Genomic DNA, 26212 nt, shown 5'->3' on the forward strand with positions numbered 1-26212 from the left:
TCCAGTTAAATGTTTAAAACAAAGTAACAGAAAATTATTCACTAACAGATTCAAGAAAATTTATGCAACAGTAAAATACCCATAGCTGGAAAGTTAATCATATCTCCAAAGCAACCTTTCTCTCTTATTTTGGAATGAAAACTGTGTACTGCATTATCACCCAAGGGAGCATTTATTTTTTTTTAGATCATTGACTCTATCCGAAAGTTTATGGTTAACGCATTTTGAAACTGAATTTAATAATTTAAACTAGAGCTGAAACGACTTTTATATATAGCAGGTTTGAGAATTTGAATTGAAGCAGTAGTTCTACCTACGTATTTGCGTTGAATTTGGCGATATTGTAGCTATATGAAATGATCGATATAGAGGGGCAAAGACACGGTTAAGGATTTAAACTGAAGAAAATTAGAACAGGTGGGCGCTGGGACGTGAGTATGAATAAAATTAAGGTTTCCCGCTCAAGAAGGCGTTCATATCATAAAGGCAAAAGCCTGAGAAATATTTTAGTCCATCGACTCGGAATAACGAGCTTTAAAGGAGTCAAGACTTTATGAGCATCACATTCGAAATTGTCATCATTGATAACACGGGTGTAATATATGTAGTGTAAAATTCCACGGGGCATTAAATTAGTCAGCTCGACGAAGATAAGCCTTACCTATTTCGCAAATACGCTCGAGATTTCAATGGGTCCATAACAATGGATTCAACAATCCTCTTCAGGAATTTTATTTTGATGAGCAGCTTGATTGGCCGTTGCGATAGTGATTCGTATAATTTCTGCTTGAATCCCAACAAAATAACATAAAACCAGCTATCAACAAAGAATCAGGAATGGCCCATTAAGGAAGTAAATCGCTGATCCTGAATATGGCTTGTTAAAGGATAACAAAGGACAACAGTACAAAGAATCCTTTGTAGGAAAACAACCGGACGACTTGACCTCGTGAAAACATTGGATGTATTTCCTTCGTCCTACGCAAAGAAGAAATTGTTGACAGTTCACTTTGATTATAAATATCTTCTGTAGAACATGGGCCTGTCTGAAGAACAATTTGACAAACTCTGCCTAGATCAAAACAGTTGAAGACTCTCTGTACCAATGTTCAAAACAGACCAGACTTAAGAAGCACACTCCTAAACAAGGCATTTCTTAATAATCAAGAGGATGATGGACTTTCTAAAGTTTGCTGATATGAGGCAATATTCTGGGAAATGGTTAAATTGTTTACTATAATACAAATAGCAAACTGGTAAGAGACGACCTAAAGATAGAAACCATAGAACACATAAAGAAAGATACAGTGAGTTTATTGGAACTAATGAGAAACCACTTCTGCAAGTATCTTCTCCAAAGCATTTTTTGCATTGTATAGCGATGTCAAGGCATTCCATCACCAGGTGATCCGGAGTTTATTCTTTTTTGCTAAACTCATTCTCATGAGGCGCTTCCTAAGGAGGCAATGTTTTGTAAGTGTTTCTCTTCCGGTTTTTTTTTTTCTTAAACCAATTTCTTGTAGGTACATTTATTTACCACAGAATATTCTGGACCAATGAAAGGAGTTTGTGTTTCTTTTCTGGAAAATATGTGGGCCTCTTCATTTTCTTCAATTCCCGAGTGACCAGAATAGAAAACCCATACAAGGGATGTGAATCATATCTCGAAATAAACAGTAAAAGAATGTGAAGAAGATCAGACGAGAGAAAAGAAATAATTTTTGATCTACCGTAAAATATTCGGAGCTAGGATTTATATAAGAATACTCGCAAGAACCTGAAGTCGACATCCTTCAAATTATTAAGCAGGGTTCACATAAAACTGGTCGTATTTCTGAATTTCTGCTTTCTAGGTAAACGACCCGTATATTTGATCTAATTTTCAATCTGACCATCTCTACTAGTAAATATATTTCATAAAAAAACACTATACTCCGTTTTCCTTTCCAGATACGGTATAATAAAATAAATTTTATGGTTTGTGGAGATATACTGTCCATCAAATTGGGGATGAATGAAAAGTATACATTTAAGAGTTGATTTCACTTTTTCCCTATACAACTCCTTCCTATGGTGGAGTCGATTTACATATCATATGAACCCAACCATACTCTCCAATATCCAGCGTCTTTTTCTTCGAGACGTGCGTCCTGGCGTCGACTGAGTGAATCAGTGGCGGCTCGTGAATTTTTTTATCATATGTTGGCATATATGTTAATTTTTTAAAGTTTTCGCTCCATTCTAAAGCTATTTATGTTCAAACGAAATTTTCCTTGAAAATAGATCCGATTATGTTGAATTTCAGTCTATATCATTTGTTTCTATTATCATTATTTTCATCCTTGTTTATAGATCAAGGATTTTGATGCATTTCTCATAAAGTTTTTTCTAATCATAGGTTTTGTCAATATGCGATCCAGAAAGCATATCCATTTCAATTTTTCATTGTTGTTTTCATTTTTTCTTTGGAGCCACGTGAATAAGGTCTAAGCCAATGCTCCACATAATATACCTCAAATAATAAGACCTCAAAAATGGAATTCATGAAAGAAATAAAGGACATCCAGCCATATATGTAAATGTGTTAATTGGTCAAGAAAATTACATGAATTCTGCAACCATATCAGCCATTTGACTGATATCGTTTTCCATTGTACCTTCCTCTTCACAATGGAATAAATATCCATTGCTTTCTCTTAAAATATATTCGTTTTCTCTTAATAACGAAATTAAACGTCTTTTCCAATAGAAAAAGACTTGAGGCGACAAAAAGCAATTAGACATAATGTCTATGTCTAGCCGAAATTGTCGTCACAATACTAAATATGAATATACCTGCATTAGTGTAACAATGGTCTTTCGTGGTACTTGTGCATACAACTTTCTCATTCATAGGGTTCTCAGAAAGATACAATAGAGAGTATCTTTCTCCTACCCTAATTAGTGTGCAGACACCATGACACCATTGCGCAAGCATACAATTTAGAGAATAAGAAAAGGAAGAAGAAATTAAGGGTGCACAATATGATTTTATATTTGTAACCCAGGTATAAAACTGGAAAAAAGAGTGTTCAGTGAAGTAAGTTGGGAGGTGATGACCAGCTGAGTTAGTAGAGTGTTCAAGGGTGTTTCCAAGTGCTGTACCACAATGAAGTTCTCGTCTGTCGTACATCAGTGTTTCAATAATCCTCACGAAAACGCGATACCCCAAAGACTTTATATTTGAAAATATATTCAACAAATGTATGTTTTTGATGCGAATTGATTTTAAGCATATTCATAGGGTACCCAGGTACTACCTATATAAAAAACCAGTAAGGATAAATTTGGCGGCTTAGGCCAAAAATGTAACTTTTCTGAGCCGAAAAGAGTCTGGGAAAGTTTTTTGCGTAGCTTCGAATCGGAAAACTGATAAGGGTATGTTATGATTCGAAAAAGGCATTCTTGAAGGGCTTCAGAAAAAAAAATTATTCAAATCAAGCTTGGAAGAACTACCGGTCTCAGACGAGAACTCGTCGCTACGCTCCTCCAATTGAATGTCTTCAATTCAAATTAACTGTTTTTGATATTTAGTTGATATATTATGGAAATAATGGTTTTAACGTCTGTGAATTAAAATATGAAAATAAAATCACGGCTTGCCGACAATTTTTCAATTCTGTAAAAAGTACCTCCTCGTGCGGGACTCGAACCCTCAACCTCTGACTCACTAGTCCGATGCTCTAACCAATCGAGCCACCGAGGAAGAAGCAATACCACCACGTACGTAATATATTATAATAAATAAAACGGCTGATATTTGGAAATGAATGATGAAAAGAAAAAGAAATATTATCCAAATATTGAAATTAATATTTCTCATTTTTAGAGCCTCCGATATCTCCAGCTCCGCCCCTGTACCGAATCCCGTTGTAGTTCATTATTATCGGGTTATAGTATGGCAGGTTTGGGATATGGAAGTCTTTCTTCAGCGCGCATCTGTGCCGCCGCTCTCCCTTGATGCTCTCCCACGGGAGCCCCGCACAAATTTGCGGTGGAGCGTTGCTTATAAAGAGGACCCCGATTGCGTTTGAGCATAAGTTCACAGAGGAACGATAATAATCGGTCTATGCAGTTAATTCTTGTTGGTGCCGCTACAAGTTTGCAGTTTCAGGAATCTAATCAATTATCGTATTACTCTGGCCTTGCAGTCCGCCAATTCCTTGCGGGAAAGGACCGCTGATTACCACCAAAACTGTTTGGAGATTAGGGCGGAGAGCATTGGTTCAGTAGATTGTTTGATAAAACAGAAACATTCCAAATTTAATTCTTATTTCATTATTTTCACCTGTAACCCCTCAAGTTTCAAGGATTTGTGAACTAAAAAATTAATCAAACATCAAGAGCTTCTTACCGAATATGAATGTGAAAGCTATTGAAATATACCGCACACTTCAATAAGAGAGAAGAGACATCAATCGTTCATAGAAGTTACCAGTTGGTAGGTAGTTGGAAAACCCACTAGATCAAGTCTGGAAATATTTTTTGGACAATCTGTCTACGAAAGCGTTCACACTTATAATGAAGTTTCTCTGTCTATGAAATCTCTACCATGTTACAAACAATACCGTGATACAACATATGCAAGTAATCCTGGAAATTTTTCGTAGTAACGAAAGCATTAATGTTTTATATGCGGAACTTGTGAAGAAAGGAGAATAAACTGATTAATAAAATGTAGATAGAAGGTAGACGGTCCTAATGGAGTTGTCTTCAAAATTCCTCACTGGGCATACGTACGTTGATTTAACGTTTATTCAACGTTATATCGTTGAAATTCACATTATCGGTTGAATTTTCAGCGTAATTATTTTGGTGATTATTTGGTAATATTGATGGGTCACATTTCAATTCTACTCAAAGAATTATGAATCACAAAATCCAGTGACCCGCTTACGTTAAACACCTTGTACAAAATTTGAATTTCTATTATGTTTCTTATGAAGAAGAGCTATTTTGAGTAACCTGGAAGGACAAGAATGATATTTTTTTATATTTATTTGTGATTTCCCAACAGTCAAAAATTTTACGGTTGTATAGTATATCATATATACATTTGTAGTGATTTTGCTAATCCACCAAAGTTGCTCATAGCACGCCGGAATTGTCCGTTTATGTTAGAATATGGAATCCAAGCAGGGCCAAGCGCGGTTAGAACTTGGATGAGTGACCGCCTATCAGTGATCTCAGAATGAAACAAAGCAATCCCCTCAAAAATTACCTTGGGTCTAGTATGTCTCATCCTCGTATTTGGAATATTCAGAGTGTACCAGAAATATAACCAGTTATTTTTTGTTATTTACTCTGATATTTTTGGAGTTATCATAAAACATTCATTCATGTGGAACGTAAAAAGTGTGATCTATGTGTTTTGATTCTACTCGATCTGTCAAATTGTTGGGGGATGATATTCGCTTACTAAAAATGACGCATGCTCCCTCTATCAATATTTATTTTTATAAGGCAATGCACAGGAATGACGACCATAATAAGGCACTTTAAGACAGCTGTTAATGAATTCATGTGTACCAACGTGATTGTCAACTTTCACTGAGGATTATCACCATCAGAATAATGGAATATCTCATTATTCTCAATCACGAACATTCTCACAGAATTTAATGGTGGCAGGATTGCTAAAATTTGCCAAAGTAACTAGGTCACTTGGGGGCGAATACGTTATGACGCACTATTAACGAAAAAAAAAGACTTTATGATACCATTTTATCCCAAAAACCTTCATTTCCCCCAATTATTTCCACTAAGTTTGCAAATTCGTGGAAACTATTTGGGTTCTACAAAAGTCTGGAATAGGTAGTAAATTTTCATTCGTAGGTGTCCACTTAATTTTGAGAGGTAAAATCCGGACATCCAGTATACATCAATTTGTACTAAAATTCCAATGAATAATGCACTCTTTTGATGAATATCCAAACATTTGATAATGAAATATGCTACCAAAGAGTTACAAACATAAATGTAGTTTAGTTTGTTGCATCACGACGCATGCTTTTCAAATTTGAACGAATTCAAAAAGATTTTAATCTTGCGCAGTGTAGAAGAAAGAACGAGTTCAAGCAAATCACCATTCCAAACCAAACTCAATAGAGCACGTTTGAGCATTTACCTATGTACTAATTATTTCAAAAGCTGTTTTCAGACTGTCCGAAAAACCGATTCTGAAAAAATCTCATTGAGTGCTTACATATGCCGTAACTACCAACATTTCAATTATTAAAGACTGCATACACGCTAAAACCTTAACAAATTGTTGAGAAGGTGATGATGGAGAAAACAATTACCCAGTAAAAATGCCGTGACTAACCAAACTGTAGCTACATGAAAGAAAGCTCACTGTGAATGACTCGAATAAAGTTGTTTTTAGAATCTGGTCATAAGAATCGGTTGTTGTAACCATTTATGAGCAAGTTGAGGATTTTATTCAGGTTTTAGAGGTTACGTCCGTTTTAGCAGCTTTTTACCAGACTCTAGCATTAGCGCTTCAATCCCAGTTTATACAACGTTGAATATAGACTTTCGATATAAAGGGTGTAATATGAGTGGTTGGCATAGCCTAGTGGTGAATGCAGGTCATCCAGGTCTTTTAGAAACGTAGTGTATCCTGAAACTGGTAGTTTCGGAAATACAGGGTTATTCAAGAAAATTGGCCTAAATCTCTAATATCCATAACTCAGAAATCAGCAGTCAGCAATTTTTTTTAGATGACGTAGAGGTTAGAATACTGTACAAATAAAGTTAATATTGTTGAAATCGACATTACGGTGAGAAATTCATAGGGGTGATTAAGAGAAAGAGCCAGAATTTATTCTGCTCCAAGGCATCACAATTCTTTACAGCCACTGACAATATGTCATAAATATTGTTGTTGTCGAAGTTTTATTCACCATGAAACAAAATTGAGACAAATAAGATGAAACACTAGCCTTTTCTCCTTTTCTATGGTGCTCTATGAAATCTAATTTTTTCTTGAATCGAGTTGAAGACCCCTATTTCGAATTATACTGAGTGGTCTAGCAAAATCCTATATGCGAGAAATGCATCGTTTACAAGGTTCAAGTTTGAGTAAAAAAAAATAAATTTAAATTGTCGTGGGTACAATAGAATTCCTTAAAAATCAGGGAATAAAACAAACAAATGCAATTTGGATTTTCTGAATCAGTATCTTATTTCCATGGTATTTTTCAAATTTAATTGGTACTTTCGATTCAATATTCTGAACTGTATGACAGGAAAACCTCTTAAGTAATAGTAGTGAACTATTTATTTGGAGATTTAGGAGAAATAGAAAAGGTCGCAAAATATAGGGTATTCCATTAAAAAATGTCCATATATGTTTTTTATAGTTTAATTTAATGTCAAATTGTAATTGTAGTGTGAAATCAATATTGCGGTGAACAATTCATAGAAGCGATCGAGCTAGTGCGAAAAAAATAAACTGAGCTCGACAGGGCACCTAAATTCTAGCTACGCCACTGAAAATACGTCATAAACATTCATATTCCGAAAGTTTCATCCCCAATGAAACAAAATTGAGACAAATAAGATGAGCCACTCACCTGTTCTCGTTTTCTGTGATGCTCTATGCAAACTGAAGTGTGCATATAAACAGAATCGGCATCTCCAGCAGCCGTCCCTGACTCCGATCTGGGTCGCTTCCAGTCCTCGACATCGACCGTCGAACAGACATTGTTTGCCTCATCACTGCACACGAATACACTGTGTAAAATCATAAATGTATGTGTTTCAGAGCAAAAATTTCATTCTACATTGAACATCTAAGGGACACGGAACATGAACATTCTTCTTATTGTCCTGCTGTCATACGTTTTATCAACTGGAATCCCTAGCATTTATTTCTATGAGCAACTTGGTTGACGTTCCGAAGTAGGGTAGGGTTTGGCATTCTGTGCTTCGTCGTTTGAACGTTTATTATCATGCGAGTTGTTTTGTTCAACCCATAAACTTTTATTTTTTTTCGGGTTTATTTATTCAAAATGCAAAATTAATAAATACCCTCTGCAATAACCGAAGTTGTCAACCTTTAAATTATTGAAGTACATACCTTATGGTCTTTATACTTTGCGTCTCTATTTATCGATATAGATGAAGCCAACAAGGTAGGGTTTATTCAGTTAAACCTTTGAAATAAGACGATGATATAGTATAATTATTATATTACAATAAAAGCAAAATTGTGACTCATTTTTGCGCGAATGGATGTTTTTGAAATCCTTCGGAACCAAACAAAGTTTTATTCTTCAATAACATTCAATTTTTTCCGACAAGCATTCAAACGAAAATATTCACAAAATATTCCAGAGTGGCTTCAAAGCATTGGTGTACAACGTTGCTTACGCTCTTTTTGCAATAGATGGCTGTAGCGGTAAGGGGTATTCGAAATAAATAGATCGTAGATGGCATACAATAAACTTAGTTATTTGTAAAAATAACGCCATCGAAATATTAGTCGATTTGTGTCTTCTAAATTCTCGTCATTTGCGGGTGGTTTTAATTGTCTCCTTTAAAATGAAGAAATTAGCGGCTGAGGGTGGTCGAATGCTCTCAAATACCTATAGTGAGGCCGCTATCAGTGAAAAAACAGCCGAGAGTGGTTTCAACGTTTGAAATGGACTAATCGCTGAACTGCAAGCATTTTCGTCATATACGTTAACGAATTGATTGATATAATGGTATAAAATTCCAGTTTGGGAACTTTCAAAAAAAAATTGATTCAATTAATTAAATTGGAAATATAGAAAATTTGAGGCAAATTTTTCGATCTTAAAATTTTCGGATTATAGCGAATTTCGGCTCATTGGGGATCATTTATCCAACACCGCTTACCGATTGTTCGTAGAGCTCACAGTTTATAAAAATTTTTAACTCGAAATTTGGGAAAAAACCCGTAAAAATTGAATTTCTACATAATAATCGTTATATCTCCTGAAATATTGGTCACAACCCCATCAAATAAAAACGTTTTTTAGATCCAGCTGTGATCTAAAACATGTTGAAGTCGAGGTTGAAGTTCCAAGTCCGTACCATGTCTCAAGGAGAATTGGCAGCCTCGAGAATATTATCAAATATTTTTTTGGAAATTTCAGTTTTCAACCTATAATTACTGAAATAATGGACTAATCGCTGAACTGCAAGCATTTTCGTCATCAACGTTAACCTATTGATTGATATAAAGGCATAAAATTTCACTTTGGGAACTTTAAAAAAAAATTTGATTCAATTAATTAAATTGGAAATATAGAAAATGTGAGGCAAATTTTTCGATCTAAAAATTTTCGGTTTATAGCGAAATTTGGCTCTTTGGGGATCATTTATCCAACACCGCTTACCGATTGTTCGTAGTTTATGAAAATTTTGAACTCGAAATTTGGGAGAAAAACCGTAAAAATGAGCTTCATCACTGAATAAAATTTTATTCAGAAGAAGCTCGTTTTAAGCAAAATGGTTTTGTGAATAACAAGGATTGCAGAATTTCAAGTTGTTCAAGAGCAAAAACCAAAAATAAACGATGTTTATAGTGGTCTAATGCCTTCAATTCTTGAACTTGTTGAATTTTGTAAGAATGAAAATCCATCCTTAAAATTCTTTTTAAAATTCTCCATGTTGTTGTTCGAGAAATATTTGAATATTGAGAAGGTAATCCGATAAAATTGATGCTACCAAATTAATATTCTCCTTCAGCTGCTTTGTTGAACTGGTACTATTGTATCGCATAAAGAAAATTCACTCCCAAATTTGTCTACAATATGAAAAATAGCGAGTCGATTAACAAAATAATATCGCCCATGAATTATCCTTAAATTTCTCTCAGTATGCACGAATGACCATTTTGAAATTTTGATAGAACAATTCAAAAATTTCTTAACGTTATTGAAGTGTGTATCTTTCCATGATTAAATGACATAACCTACTGAACATAAATGACTCAAGAAATGTCGAAATACAGCTCGGATTTTTCTCGAATTCTGTGATTTAAGCGCAGGCATGCATATCCATCCCTAGCAGAATAGTCGAAAAACTCAATCCAAACTTCGTAAACACATGAATATTTCACACGTCACCTAGCAGTGGGGGTTCATCTGGCTATTTGCAAACTCGGAAGGCAGAATATTAATTCGGTTAAGTAAAGAGAATTCATACATAAATTTGCATATGGGGGGTATATTGAAGTGCGACATGATATTAAATTGATAAAGTTATTCATTAATTAGCATACATATTGGAGCTTATCATCCCATTTTTATTTTCCAGTCAGTTCATCGTTGATGAAACCAGACCTCTGGAGTTTTTGGAATATTTTGTTGTAAGGTTGTAGCCTAGATTCGAGAATTTCCAATAAATACTAGAACTTCATGGTGGCCTACATAAAAAAGTTCAGGCGGATATTTTCGTGATTATTCAATTCTTATTGTGATTGCAAATTCGTGGGTGAACAATCTGTCAAGAAACTCAAATGGCAATAAGGTTCAGATGAACGAATTGTTGAAATTGTTTATCATTTGCTTCTTACCATTTTTTACTTATGGTTATTTTGTCATTGTACAATGAAAGACATTCTAAAGGGTGTTTTTTTAGAGCTATAGAACTTTAAATTGCAATAAAACAACGATGGATTATTCGATTGACATGAATTTCATTTATCCGCAAGATAATGTTGTGGCATTACATTTTAAATATGATTTCTGGCATAGGACCGCCACGGCTGGCTGGGATATAATCCAATCTTGACGTCCAATTTTCGATTACTTTTTCCAACATTTGTGGTCGTATATCGGCAATAACACGGCGAATGTTGTCTTCCAAATGGTCAAGGGTTTGTGGCTTATCCGCATAGACCAATGACTTTACATACCCCATAGAAAGTAGTCTAGCGGTGTTAAATCACAAGATCTTGGAGGCCAATTCACAGGTCCAAAACGTGAAATTAGGCGGTCACCAAACGTGTCTTTCAATAAATCGATTGTGGCACGAGCTGTGTGACATGATGCGCCGTCTTGTTGGAACCACATCTCCTGGACATCATGGTTGTTCAATTCAGGAATGAAAAAGTTAGTAATCATGGCTCTTTACCAATCACCATTGACTGTAACGTTCTGGCCATCATCGTTTTTGAAGAAGTACGGACCAATTATTTCACCAGCCCATAAAGCGCACCAAACAGTCAGTTCTTCTGGATGTAATGGAGTTTCGACATACACTTGAGGATGAGCTTCACTCCAAATGCGGCAGTTTTGTTTGTTGACGTAGCCATTCAACCAGAAGTGCGCTTCATCGCTAAACAAAATAAAATGGACGTAGTGCGCGATACGTATTCCGCACAGAACCATTATATTCGAAATGAAATTCCACTATTTGCAAGCGTTGTTTAGGCGTGAGTCTATTCACGATGAATTGCCAAACCAAACCGAGAATAAATCACTTGACAGCTGTTAAATCGGTCGCCATCTTGAACAATATTGCCAACTTAAAGTTATATACCTCGAAAAAACACACCCGTTATATTTTGCATCTCAGAAATTAACCAAACGAAACAACCCGAAACCTTCAAAGCGAGTTATATTCCCTTCAACGTGACTCCAATATCCTACTACAAACCCGTGTAAACCTAAATGTACCAAATACAACGCAAATTAAACCCCAATGGTTCCTTTACGTCATCCTGTTAATTTCGTAGTAAGCAATTCCTTTCATATTGGGTATTCAATAGAGGAATTATTGTTATTCATCCCTAAATCGCAATTAATGCTTTAACCTTCAACCTTCATGAAAACGCATGACATGTCTTTGTGAAACTTGAGCCATAGGGTTGAGCCTGGAAGGCGATTGGAATTTGAGTATCTGAGAAAAACAATTCTGGATCGAATATAACAATTATTCGATGACTACCAAAATATAGACGTAGTCTTGTAAAACTATTGGGATGGAAAAAAGTAATTTCGTATTTCGCGCACTTTTTTTCGACTAAGTATATCTTGTTTGTTATTGGTCACGTCACTATACACTGTGTCCGTAAAGTATGGAACAAATTCCTTTTTAGCAAAACAGACCATTTTAAGAACTAATCCTGAAACACATCGATTTTTTATTTCAATTTACCGTATTTTAAAATAATAATCTAATATACAGGGTGAATTACATTCGAGTAATGACGCTACCGACATTTTTTTTAAATGGAACACCCCCATTTTGTCTCAATTTTCGGATTACTCTAGCTGAGCTGATTCCAAAAATGTATCACATGTTGATTCCAATTGGTACAGGGTGGACAAAAATACAATAGTTTTGTGTGTGCTTATAAAGTAACGCGTAACATTCTATATCAGTTGAATCAACAATATTATCAAAAATACTTATTGTCTAGCGGCAATTGGTTTGAATGTAACTCCCTGTAGTTTGTTACATTTTTAGATTAATAAAAATAAGCTGTTTCCAAACATGTTTGGTACTTGTGGTCTAGCAGACAGAATATAAAAGAAATAATTCTTTATCAATTTTGAAAACATGTAATGAATGTAACAAACTACAGGGTGTTACATTCAAATCAATTGCCGCTAGACAATAAGTATTTTTGATAATATTGTTGATCTAACTAATAAAGAATGTTACGCGTTACTTTATGAGCACACACAAAACTATTGTATTTTTGTCCACCCTGTATCAATTGAAATCAACATGTGATGCATTTTTGGAATCAGCTCAGCTAGAGTAATCGGAAAATTGAGACATAATGAGGGTGTTCCATTAAAAAAAATGACGGTGACGTCATTACTCGAAAGTAATTCACCCTGTATATTAGATTATTATTTTAAAATACGGTAAACTAAAATCAAAAATCGACGTGTTTCAGGATTATTTCTTAAAATGGTCTTTTTAGCTGAAAATGAATTTGTTCCATACTTTACGGACGCAGTGTATACTACTAACTAGAGATTCACGACTTGGCTTGATGTTGAAGCTACTTGAAATCAAGTCAAGTTAAAAAAAAGTAGTAGTTTTTCAATGTTGAGTCAAGTATATATTTATCATTTTGAACTTTCTGCAGGAAGGTGTATTAAAAGAACTCAATGTTTGGGTGTCAGACATTCTGACCCAAAAAAACCTCATGGGCCGAATTTCCATGATAATAATGGGACAATAAGTTACTTACGACAATGTCAAGCAAAAGAGATCGTGATCGAAAGTTAACGAAGCTCCCCTGAATTGAAGTCCAGGAAGGTGTTGCTCCTTGTTCGATGAGATTGGCAGGGAATACTCGAAGTTGAACGTTTGATCATAAGGGACAGCTCAAAGTATTCCTTGCCAATCCTATCACAATGCCCTCTACTGAAGCTGGTGGTCGAAGAGAAACAGCTAGTTCTTATGCATCCAACCTAAGGTCTGGACCTGGCACCAAGTGAGCGTGGCAAACACGCTTGAGGCTACAAATTTTGCCTCAACAGTAGCCTGTGAAAATTATGAGATTTTGGCCATAAGGACAATGGCTTCTACGAGAGTGGCACAATGAAGTTGGATTCTCGTTGTCAATAAGTTATCAAATAGAATGGAGTATATTGGACTTAAATTTGATCATTTCATTGTAACACATTGCATAAAACATTCAAATAATAGTATATTTTAAAACAAGTTGCAAAATGGGCTCCAATTCCAACAAGAATGCGAAATTCGAAAACGAGCGACAAAAGAGCGAGTTTTGGAACGCATGAGTGTTGGAATTGCCTTCTGCAATGAGTATTAGACGATATTTTCTCTATTTCAGTCAAGTTTTATGAAATAGTGTCGAAATTCAATGAAGAATTGAGAACAAACATCCTAGTGACATTTCTATTGTATCTTGGCAGTTGGTGTGACTGTTACGAAAAATGACAGATTATGAAATTGGAATTTGAATCGTACGTTTCGAATTTTGAAATAATTCATAATTACGCATTAAATTCGTGAATTATGTCTGACGAAATCGATTTAACATAAACAGAATTAAGAGAAATTGCGAATAATATCGCAAATTATTCCACTAAATTCAAATTATATCACATTGACAATTGACGTGTGTTGAATGTTGATAGGATTGGAAGTCTGGGTAGACAACCACAGAACGAAAAATATAACTTAAAACAATGCTGTAATGAGTTCATTACATCACTGTTTTTAGAACTGTAATGAACTCATTACGATATTGAAATAGAGAAAATAATATCAGGTATTTATTCAGCTACTCAGCTCTGCTCAGTTCGGGCTGTGATTTTTAGAAAATTACTCGATAGACTCTGATTTACGAAAATTACAGATAATATGCCACTTTCATTTCGAAAAATTTTGGACTTTTAGACTACAAATTTCCTTTCCTTTCAGAATTTTAGTTCAATTCTGAATAACTCAACTCACATTTCATCATTTTTATGATAGGATATACCTTTCATTAACAGATACATAACGATTAGTGGAATATGAAGACAAAATCGGAGAGAAAGAATTATTACCACAAAGTTAATGACATCATATGTCATAGCATAGTTGTTTTATAAAATAATGGGAAAATAATCATACAACTGATTCACTTTTCTCGAGAATAGGATCGAAATAATTTTATTTCCTTCTTTCTTTTGTTACACTATGTTTATGCACTTTTAGGTGCGATTCAGTAATCCAGTAAAAACTCAGCAGGTTATATTTTCTAGTTATGTTTTTCAGTTGTTGGTTTGAATGAAGACATGACAGTTAGTACTTTTAATAACTCATTTTATCTATATCAGCTCATCTATACCAATTCGAATTTTAGATGGTTTCATTGTAAGACAACGAATCACAGAATGTAAACCCAATCAAATTCACGGTTTGGTTTGGTATAATTATTTCTCATCTTCAACTACAAGTTGCTCTCTAGAATAATATGCAATCTACACGACAATAGTTTCGTGCTGAAACAAAATCTTACACATAAAAAATCTGGCTTTTTTTTACACAAAATAGAAAATTGGATCCTCATGCAACAACGCGCAGCCTATATCTGAAAAAGTTGATATGCGTATGGGTCCATACTACGGTTCTTTGAAATTTGAAATCTGAATTGTAGAAGTTGTAACAATAATTTACAGACACATCGAAACACAAAATTGTTTTCTTACCAAATATTGAATTGAGAATGTTTGCGCACCATTTATGCCAGAAATACATGAACATACTCCATTAAGAGGGATTACCACCACGCGGTTTTTCGCGTATCAGTAAGACTTTGATACCCATTCATTTTCACTCTGGCACTCCTGCGATGACCAAACTTTGTACGGTGTACAAAGTTGTACATTCACTTCATCTTTTGTCTTTTTTCAAAGCAAATAAGGAGAGGGCAGCACTATAGGGCGACTTTCACGAAATTATAGTTTTACCTCTTTTGTGACGATTTTTGGTAATATTTCAAAAATATATCAGTATATCAGTACATATCATACAATTTTTTGCGAAAAACGAAAAGTATTAGATGTAGAACTTTGCTTCCGCTGTTTTGAAATATATGGCTGTAGCTGCGATTGGTAGTCGAAATGAATAGATCGTAAATGTCACACAATAAACTTAGGTATTTGTGAACATAACGCCATCGAAGTATTAGCCGATTTATGGCTGCATCATAAAGTTATTCTCGATTAATCATGTCAGCTTACGAGCCAAATTCTCGTCATTTGCGGGAGGTTTTGATTTTCCGCTTTAATATGAAGAAATCTGACGCTGATGTTCATCGAATGCTCTCAAATACATATGGTGAGGCCGCTATTAGTGAAAGAACGTGCCGAAAGTGGTTTCAACGCTTTGAGAACGGTGATTTTGATGTCGAAGACCAGCATGGCGGTGGAAGAGAAAAGTTTTCTAAGATGCATTACTTGATCAAGACTAGTGTCAAATTCAACAAGAATTGGCAGAATCATTGGAAATGGCGCAACAAGCCATTTCAAAACGCCTGAAAGTTATGGGAATGATTCAGAAACAAGGGAATTGGGTGCCGTACGAGTTGAAGCCGATGTTGAACGGCGTTTGTTTGCTTGTGAACAGCTGCCTGGAAGATGGGAGAAAGTAGTGGCCAGCGATGGACAATACTTTGAATCATAAATGTTTTTTACAATAAAGCCTCGAATTCCGGAAAAAACGGCGGAAACAAAGTTGTACGCCAATGTCAAGAATTTTTTTTTCATTCGCAAATCAAAAATATTTATTGTTTTCCATGTAGATTATTGTTTAAGGAAATTATGTGAAAACCCCATAAAAATCGGTGTTTCCTCAGAAGAAATATCTCTAATTTCTTTTTGATCCGAGCGACCACGTGGTGGCGTTCCCTCTTAAGACCATTCAACTCACCTCGAGTTACTCCGCTTGCTGCTATCCTTCTTCCCCGCCTGCAGGTTAGGAAGATCTTTCTGTCTCTTCTTCGTTTCCCTCCAAATCCTCCAGTATAAAAAGCACATCACGGTGACTGGTACATAAAAGGCTGCTATGGCTGTTCCGAAAGTGATATAATGGTTGGTTTCAATGAACTGGATGTAGCATTCGTTATCAGGCACGGTCCGTTTGCCCTCCAGATAAGGCCAACTGTATATCCAGGGTGGCCAGAGCACCAAGCTTACGCCCCATGCTCCCCTGAAAATTATAAATTTATGGTTGATTGCATAACGTCAGTCTGATGGACGTTCATAGTCGGGGATCGTGAAATTTTCACATTGGCGTTATGAGGGAAAGTTCATTAACTAGTCGTAATCATCCATTTGGTTTATATTTAGCAAGGATCGTATTTTTCATATGAGTGACGTCAGTAAATACCAACGTCACGGTTTATTTCAGAGAATTTAATTCGAGGTTGTATATCATTGTACTGATGTAGAGAGTCAACCTTCTATGGTTACAATGCTTAATGTATAGCTTTTATATTGTTAACATTTGTAGATATGTAACATTTCACTCAATGAGTGAGCCTAGACATTAATCTACAAAACATTTTTTCTTTAAAATTCGAAGTTATTCGTCAAAATGACCACCTTCAAAACTGCAGATACAATGTATTCTAACGCTTCTCTTACTTTACAATATCTTTTCTACAGAAAGATACGTCTTTGCTTCTGAAATAGACTCCAACCTCAGCAACTACTTCTTCATTATTAAGATTAAGATTTAATCAAGAGATACAATGTATTCTAACGCTTCTCTAACTTTACAATATCTTTTCTGCAGAAAGATACGTCTTTGCTTTTGAAATAGACTTCAACCTCAGCAACTACTTCTTCATTATTAAGATTAAGATTTAATCATTTGAGAGAAAGTTCGATTGAGAAGGGCAAGTATTGAATATTACTTGGGAGTGGAAGTTGTGAAACTAATGACGCAAATATATTTTCCAACATTGACAAATGTTTTAGAGTTATGGAGATGTAACTTTGCCCCAAAAACAGTCAAATGGGTAACTCATGATAATTGACGACATTCTGTGACAACAATTTCCTTTGACGTTTTTCCTGACTGGAATCCCACAGCTTCGAGTTTCTCTACTACATCCATGCCTTTCATACTGAACCAACGACAACATGTCTGTTGTTCAACCATGAGGTTGTCACGGTGGTGATAATGAACTGTAATCCGTTGGTGTCGGGTCCGGCGTTAGCCATGGACATGACTGTAGTCATGCTGGTGCTACAGCACCAGTGTGTTTGAAGGTAAAGTTCTCATCAAGGAATTTGCTTCCATAGATAGATTTACCTCCAGTACCATTGTGGTTGGTGAAATCGCCTCCTTGTTACATGAAGTTGGGGATTACTGTATGGAAGGTGGATCTCTATAACCGAAACCTTTTTCTCCTGTTTAGAGACTTCTGAAGCTCTATAACGATCCTTCCAACAGGAACTGAGACTCAATGGTCTATTATGCCCCCATTAGAGCTATATTCACCATTATGATCTATAGCTCGACTTCCAGTTCAGTGTTCTAATGAATTCCAGTATCTGAGATGGTTTCATGAAGGCTTCTTCCTCACTTCTACAAGTTTCTTGTCCTAAGCAGATTTTGCGTTGGCTAGTAATGGCGAGGTATTCCGTCACCAGGTGATCCGGAGTTTCTTCCTCCACCCCACAGAATCTGCACTCGCCATTTTCTGCTAGACCCATTCTCATGAGGTGTTTTCTGAGGGACAATGCCCTGTGAGGAATCCAGTCAGGAGGTGCAGTATATTCTTGCTGAAATCCAGATACTTCTTGGATCTGGCAGTGTCAAAGTTCCGAACAAATTTTTTGGAATAACCCAACCCAGGAAGATTCTGCCAAGTGTTTCCCTTTCGGTTTTTTGCTTCTCCTGAAGCTTTTTGTAGCATGGACTAAAAGGAAGGATGAGCTCTCTCAGAATTCCCAGAATTCACGAATCATGATTCCCAATAAAAACTAGTTGAAATCGATGAATAAATTCCAGTTGCCGCTGAAAGCTGAGAATGCAACAAAAAAGTCATGCCTATTCGTTTTCCAGAGCATTTCTCGGAAACTATGTGAGCTTGTTGAATAAAATTTCATGGAAAAATCAGTCGCTGTATCCTGTTCGGCGTATTGATCCCTCTAGTTCATAATCCTGTCATTGAGTTCGTAGTGTAGAATATTAAACGATAAAATTCGAGAATAGCAATGACGATTTTGGGACTTGTTCATATCTGTACTTCCATCTAGCTTTACATTTTAGTCAATCATAAATATACAAATAATGTTGACGGCTGAAATCATATTCATAGAACTTGAGCCAAAAATGACAAAAAGTGTAATTCAGTTGTCGAAAATCAATGTAACGTCTGGGAGCTCTTACAAAACAACAACATCGTATGCATCACAATAAGTGATCAGTGTATTCCTTTTCAGATTCAAAATCGATGACTACTCTAAAATATCCGGCTTGAAGGACCAACATAAAAATTTTGTATAGTTATGTCCATGTTATAGAATCAAATTTGCAAGGTTTTTAAGCACTCGTTTCTTGAGCAGATCACGTCAGTATGTCTGTATATTTCTAATTTTGAGCTGGGAATTTGGAGCAGATCACATTATCAAAACCATAGAAAATTCAATAAGAATAATGGGAAAAGAAATATCTTATATTTCCCTCATTACCGATATGATTAAGTTGAGATTTGTCTTGTATGTGAAGAAAACCCATTTCAAACTGCAAAATTTGGAAATCATAAACGGAATCATAGAAAATTCAAGAGGAATATCAAAAAATAATATTTCAGTATAAACCAACTCACACATATAGATCTGTACAAGGATTCTAATCACCATCCACAACAAAAATTGGTAGTCATCAAGACACTCGAAAAAAAATCCGTATCAGAAGGAATTGAATAACTTTAGACAAACCTTCTTATCCATTGATTATAGTTCTAAAGAAGTCAAACGAGGAGTAAGACCATGATGTTCATGACAATAAAATGGTACTCCATAATTAATTTCTAATGGAAAAGAATAAAAATTTTTTTTAAAAGACATAACATCGCACCAATTAACAAATCAACACAAAAACTGGGGCAAGTCCTAAGAAGTTGTAAAGATAAAAATTATCAGCTTTCTAAAGCTGGTGTTTGTGATTGTGGGAAATTTTGCAACGAAGGTACATCTCCGCGAGGTATATTCAAAATCGAAAGTTATAAAAACAAAAACTAAAAATTTCGTTGGCCTTCCCTGTATAACAAAATCACGGAACGCCATAGAAAATCCCCAGATATTTGTCAAGTAATCCCTTCCTAGATCTAATGGCTCCAGTGGAACCCGATAGATAGTAATAGTTACGTTCAGGGAGCCCAAAATTATAAGTACACGGTATAATTGATTTCTCGTAGCGCCCTTGCCAATACTGGCACCAATTAGTATAGGGTTATAGTGGTGCTTCGGAACGTTTATCCAAGAACAACTCTCACTTTATATCCTCTCCCCATGGGATGAATCATTACGCATCCAGAATTCTCTTCCACTCCTGTTGGCAGGGGTCGATAAATTTATGGCCCATTGTACCGTGGTCGTATGTGACTTGTTGATGATTTCACACTCCTGTTCCTTTCGTTTGCTTGGACCCTTTATGTGTGGATGCTGAATGGAAATTCCAGCTTTTCAAGGTCGACTCATTAGGGCAGGTCTTATCAACTTTCCATTATGAGTTGACCGATATTTCTCGTGGAGTTTTTTTTACTTGAATGTTATGGGCAATGTTAAGGAGTAAGAATAACAGAGTCTTTTAAGTCTGGGTTCTCGGCCACTAGGAAATCAGAGGGAAAGAGTTGGCCAACAAACTTGCCAGAAAAGGAGCACAAACTCCTTTCATCGCCTACAAGAAAGAGTTTCAGGAAAAGGAGGTAACCGAAAGAGAAAAACTTTGGCGGAATCTTCCTGGTTTGGATCACTCCAAAAAGTTTCGTCGAAACTTTGACTCTACAAGATCCAAGAAGTATCTGGATCTTAGTAAGTATATGCTACACCTCCTCACTGGATTCCTCACAGGGCATTGCCGCCTTAGGAAACACCTCATGAGAGTGGGTCTAATAGAAAACGACGAGTGCAGATTCTGTGGGAAAGAGGAAGAAACTCTGGATCACCTGGTCGCGGGATGCCTCGCCATCACTAGCCAACGCAAAATCGCCTTGGACACGAAACTTATAGAAGTGAGGAATTAGCCTCTTTGAAGCCATCCCAGATATTGGAGTTCATCAGAACTCTGGAACTGGAAGGCGAGCTGTAGATGACGTTAAGAAGAGAATAGCTCTGATGGGGGGCACAATAGTCCATTAGGTAGCAGTGAAACGAAACCTCCTCAATTAAATCTAATCTGAATCTATGGACAATATTACGTTCAATATCGCGTTCAATATCCTGAAAGCTATTTTGAAACTGATGACAAGGATGCTGGCCGAAGAGATTGCCAAGACAGGTATAAGTGAGGACCAAGAAGGTTTAAGGCAAAATAGATCCACTCGATGCAATATTTTTATTGAGATATTGAGATATAGATTGAGATAAGCATCGAAAATAACAAACCTGCTTTCACGGGTTTTGTGGACCTCAAGCAAGCTTTCGATAGAGTGAGATTGAAAGCCGATCTTTAGTTACTCAAGAGACGGTGAATTGACCACCGGATTATAACAATAATTAAAGATCTGAACACCGGCAACATGGAACTCTCCCAAGAATGAGGCGATGCTACAAAACATGACCATGTCCTAGAAAACGAGAAAGAAGTAGAAGGATACGTTCAATATTAGCCTTCGCTTCAATTGCTCCTTCATTAAATATACTAAGTGACATGGAAACCTTATAATCCTTTGAAAATGATTTTTGCTTAAGAATGTGCTGATGCGCCACTAGGTATTGCATCTAGGTATACTTCTGATGAGGTGATCAATATCCTCCTGAGGTATCTCATTCTTGGTCACCTCAATCTTGTGTCGGGACATATCCAGAGTTTGTTGATTCCTCTACAGATCATGTCCCACACGTGTTCAATTGGGGATAAACCCGGAGATTGCCGTGGCCATAGCAGAAAATCAATTCCGGCATGCTCGAAGTAGTCCAACGTTACTGTTTCCACATGTGGTAGGTCATTTCCCTGTTAGAAATTTGGGTTGTGGAGAGTCCTAAGATTTGGTATTAAACGTGGTTTCACTATTTCTTATGTGTAATGCTGCGCTGTCTTGCAACCTCTAAAGAACACTGAAGGTGACCTAGAGATTATTTGAAAGAAAGAGTCCTATAAACATGAGACCGCGAACGCTTTGTTTTCGAGATGCAGGGTGCTTCTTTCAATTTTTTTTGTGATTATTTTAAGAGTTCATCGAACCTCTCTAAATCATTGCGACTGAAATACTGAAATCCCTGAGACTACTTATTTATTGGCTATAAATTCCTTCAGCAGGTTCCGATATGCTACCAATGTCTACACTACAATATTACAAATACCATTTGGCATTCAACTGGAGAGTAACACTCACAAATATCTAAATAATCAATAAACATTATCTGTGTAGTTCATAGTACTGACCAATCTATGAATCTCAATTCCAACGTAAAATATTTAACGTTGATATAGCTACATTCTTTTCTCCCTTCTCATTGCAGTTTGGCTACATCTCAGAGTAATATACATAGACAGAGGGTGCATATATCATTTTCAATAATCAAATTTTGTCTCCAACATGAACTCAAATTTGACATAAGGTGCGCGTAAATGAAAACATTTGATTCGATATTTCACTTAATTCACGAGTTTCTCCTCAAAGAACGCACTTCTAATGTCCCTTAGTGAATCAACGTTTGATATTAACCCCAAATATATTGAAATAAATATCTAAATATATCAGAAATTCAGAAAATAATTTCAAGCGCGCCAAACGACATGAAACAACCCATGACACTGAGAGAGCAAAAGTTGCCAAACCTTGGATTTCAGCAGGTAGATACAGAAAATAATGAATATTCTGCTCATTATAAATTCGACAATTAGGAAAAATATCGGATTCTAAATATTCAAATTCGCATATTTAATCGGGAAGCACTCAATATATTTCATTCAATATAACATACATTCATTACGATATAGTAAAATTGTGTATTGAAAATATCCGACAACGTAATCTAACCATGTTGAAGACAGTTAAAAATTGCGTATACTTCCTCTACCTATGTTTATTACTCTATGGACTACATAAAGTAAACTTACGCTATCATCATCATGGCCCTCTTGGTTGTTCTCCCTGCTCTATAGGTTAGTGGTCGAGTGACAGAGAAATACCTGTCGAAACTTATGATCAACAAGTTCAGCACTGAGGCGTTGCTAGCCAGATAGTCCAGAGCCAGCCAAGTATCGCAGATGAAGGGTCCCAGAGGCCAATATCCGAGTAATGTTGAGATGGTGAAGAGCGGCATAGAGATGAGTCCGATTACGAAGTCGGCAACGGCCAGAGAGAAGAGAAAATAATTGCTAATTGTCTGGAGCTGCTTGTCGATTTTGAAAGATATCATTACCATAATGTTTCCGACTACGGTTATGACTGATAATGTGCCGGCTGGAAAGAGAATAAACATTATATTTTAGGGTGAGAAAAAGGCGAAAATTGTGATATTGATTGGAGTTGGCTCGGATATTAACTAGGTGATAAAAAATTATTCACTTCGATTATTAGGAAAAGTTATTCACAATTAAAAAAAAATCGAACTTAGGTCTTTCATGTCAAACCCTAGATTATTCTGGAAAAAATAACCGAAATAATAATGCTAAAGGTATTTAGCATTTATTTATTTATTATACTTTTCCTTCTGAATCCTTGGTTTTCTGCTCTCAACATTAATGGATTTGTTCTCGAGTTAGAAGGATTTTTTCATCAAATTTCATCCAAATATATCCTAAAGAGAATCCGAGAGAATCTCTAAAACCTTACACAGACAAACAGGTTTCTTTAAACTTTTTCAGTTTAAATTTCTTATCGTTTTCCTCGATTTCGAAGTTCAAGTTTCTTTTTAAAGGAATGAGGAGGTGTTATGAAGCCGAGAGATTTTGAACGGCGTTAGTTCCCTTGTAAACAGCCGCTTGCAAGGCATTGTTACTGAAGACTAAAAATGGTTTCATTACAATTACCCCAAGCGCAGAAAATCATGGGAATATCCCGTCCATGCTTCCACGTCCACGGCCAAACCGAATATTCACGGTTCCAAGGTAATGCTCAGTATTTGGTGGGACCAGCTCGATGTAGTGTATTCTGAGTTGTTGAAACCGACTGAAATAATCCCAATCGATCGATATCGAACGCAATCAAGGCGTTTGAGCCGAGCATTGAAAGACAAACGGCCGCAATATAACGAGAGACACGATAAAGTGATTTCACAACATAACAATGCTCGACCCCATGTTGCGAAAGTGGTCAAGACATACTTGGAAACGTTGAAATGGGTAGTCCTACCCCACCCGCCGTATTTTTCTGATGTTGCTCCCTCGAACTATCAAGTGTTTCGATCAATGGCACACGACCTGGCAGACCAGCACTAAAAAATTGGATCGCTTCAAAAGATGGCTGTTTTATTCAACGCGATATCAATCAATTACTCGAGACCTGCTAGAAATAGAGACTAGGAAGTTGATACATCAAGAGGCTACTGCAAACCAAAAAAAAAAACGTAATTATATACAGGTTCTTTTGAGATATCGAAGTTGTTATTACTTTTTGATATAAGCGACAAGAACAAAGCGCTGAGAATATTTTAGATCGATAGAGCAGTGGTTCCTATCTAAGAAATAAATCTTTTAATAAAACCACCGAGCGTGGCCCACCCTGTATATACAGAGAAGCATATTTAAATCAGATTTCAGTTTGACATCTAACTCTTAAATGGATTGAAAAACATCACTATTGAAATATTCAACGTTTTTATAAAATTTTATAAATCTGATTATCGCATTAGTTGATTTAATCTGCAAAATTCTTACAACTGCATCAAAAACTAAAATTAGGTATGGAAGCAACTTTTATTCTCTGATAAATGAAGTTAGATGAAGCTGTGTGATATCACACTTATTTTGTTTGATTAAAACAAAATATTTGTGTTTGTACAAATGCCTCCGATAATGGATTAGAAACAGCAATCTGCCTGCGTTCATAAAATCTTATCTACTGCATAAAAACGAATCATTTCCACAGATTTTTCCATTCTCGAATATGTCTTTCACGAATCGACGTTGTGAGATGAAATTGAATTTCCCCAATTTCCTGAAAATCGATTCAATCACGTATCTGTGAAAGCTTCGCCAGAAAAGCATTTAGTGTCAATGTTCCCCTTCTAGATTTCTTCATCTTTAATATCACTCGTGATACCCGACTCAACGTAGCAATTAGTAGGAGTGCTTCTGTGCCTCATTTAATTCTTTACTGCGTCCCGTTTAGAGAATTTGTCGAACAATTTTCATTGAACCGCTTCAGATTCGTTATCTTAAGTAGTGAGAGATGTGCTGAAACATGTAGTTTCTGTTTCACTTCGTGGATGTTTTCCGGAAAAGACATTCTCACAGAAACTTAATCAAATTAGTACCTGTCATTTCTTTGTTGAATTCCTGATCCAGAGGCTTGTTTTTTCTTTTTAAAATGATTTTATATATCGTATTTAAAAATGTATGCTTTATCGGTACTTGCGCATTCGCCATTTTGTAACCAATCTTATTGGAATGTAAAATAATTTCGAATTTCGATGATGTGTGAAAGATCCTTGTACATGCCACCAACTATTTATTCTACTATGCACATATTTGATAAAATCAAACTGAAACTCTATCGAAGATAAAGAAAAATATTCAATACGAATAATATAAGGAGTGGTAGCATAACATTCTGGAATGAATCATCATCATGAATAAAAGTTGATTTTTGAAAAGTGTTATCCTTCCTGATCGAGAACAAGATCCATGAATTTTAAATGCCAAAAGCCAAGGTTAAATATGGAGGAGTATGAAGACATTCCATAACGAAATTAAAAAATTCTATTGCTAGGATCTCACAAACTCCTATTTGTAACAGGTGTTTTTTTTTCGAGGTATATAACTTTAAGTTAGTATTTCTGTTCAAGACAGCGACCGATTTAACAGCTGTCAAGTGATTTATTCTCAGTTTGGTTTGGCAATTCATCATGAATAGACTCACGCCTGAACAACGCTTGCAAATAGTGCAATTTTATTTCGAAAATAATAATTTTGTGCGGAATACGTATCGCGCACTACGTCCATTTTATTTTGTTTAGCGATGAAGCGCATTTCTGGTTGAATGGCTACGTCAACAAACAAAACTGCCGCAACTGACTGTTTCGTGCGCTTTATGGGCTGGTGGAATCAATGGTCCGTACTTCTTCAAAAACGATGATGGCCAGAACGTTACATTCAATGGTTATCGGTATAGAGCCATGATTACTAACTTTTTCATTACTGCATTGAACAACCATGATGTCCAGGAGCTATGGTTCCAACAAGACGGCGCAACATGTCACACAGCTCGTGCCACAATCGATTTATTGAAAGATACGTTTGGTGACCGCCTAATTTCACGTTTTGGACCTGTGTATTGGCCTCCAATATCTTGTGATTTAACACTGCTAGACAACTT

General features: G+C 35.9%; 1 protein-coding gene across 1 annotated transcript in view; it reads right to left on the reverse strand.

Annotated features, from left to right (window-relative positions):
• Positions 1-26212, reverse strand: part of LOC123676415 (muscarinic acetylcholine receptor DM1) — a 55848-nt gene that overhangs the window by 12794 nt on the left and 16842 nt on the right. The window contains exons 3-5 of the mRNA XM_045612295.1: positions 22792-23137; positions 16423-16701; positions 7617-7761 (exon numbers count right to left, since the gene is read on the reverse strand). Coding sequence (XP_045468251.1) covers positions 7617-7761; positions 16423-16701; positions 22792-23137 — 770 coding nt within the window. The remainder of the gene's footprint in view (positions 1-7616; positions 7762-16422; positions 16702-22791; positions 23138-26212) is intronic.

Source organism: Harmonia axyridis, chromosome 3 (genome assembly GCF_914767665.1).
Source record: "Harmonia axyridis chromosome 3, icHarAxyr1.1, whole genome shotgun sequence".
Taxonomy (NCBI): Eukaryota; Metazoa; Arthropoda; class Insecta; order Coleoptera; family Coccinellidae; genus Harmonia; species Harmonia axyridis.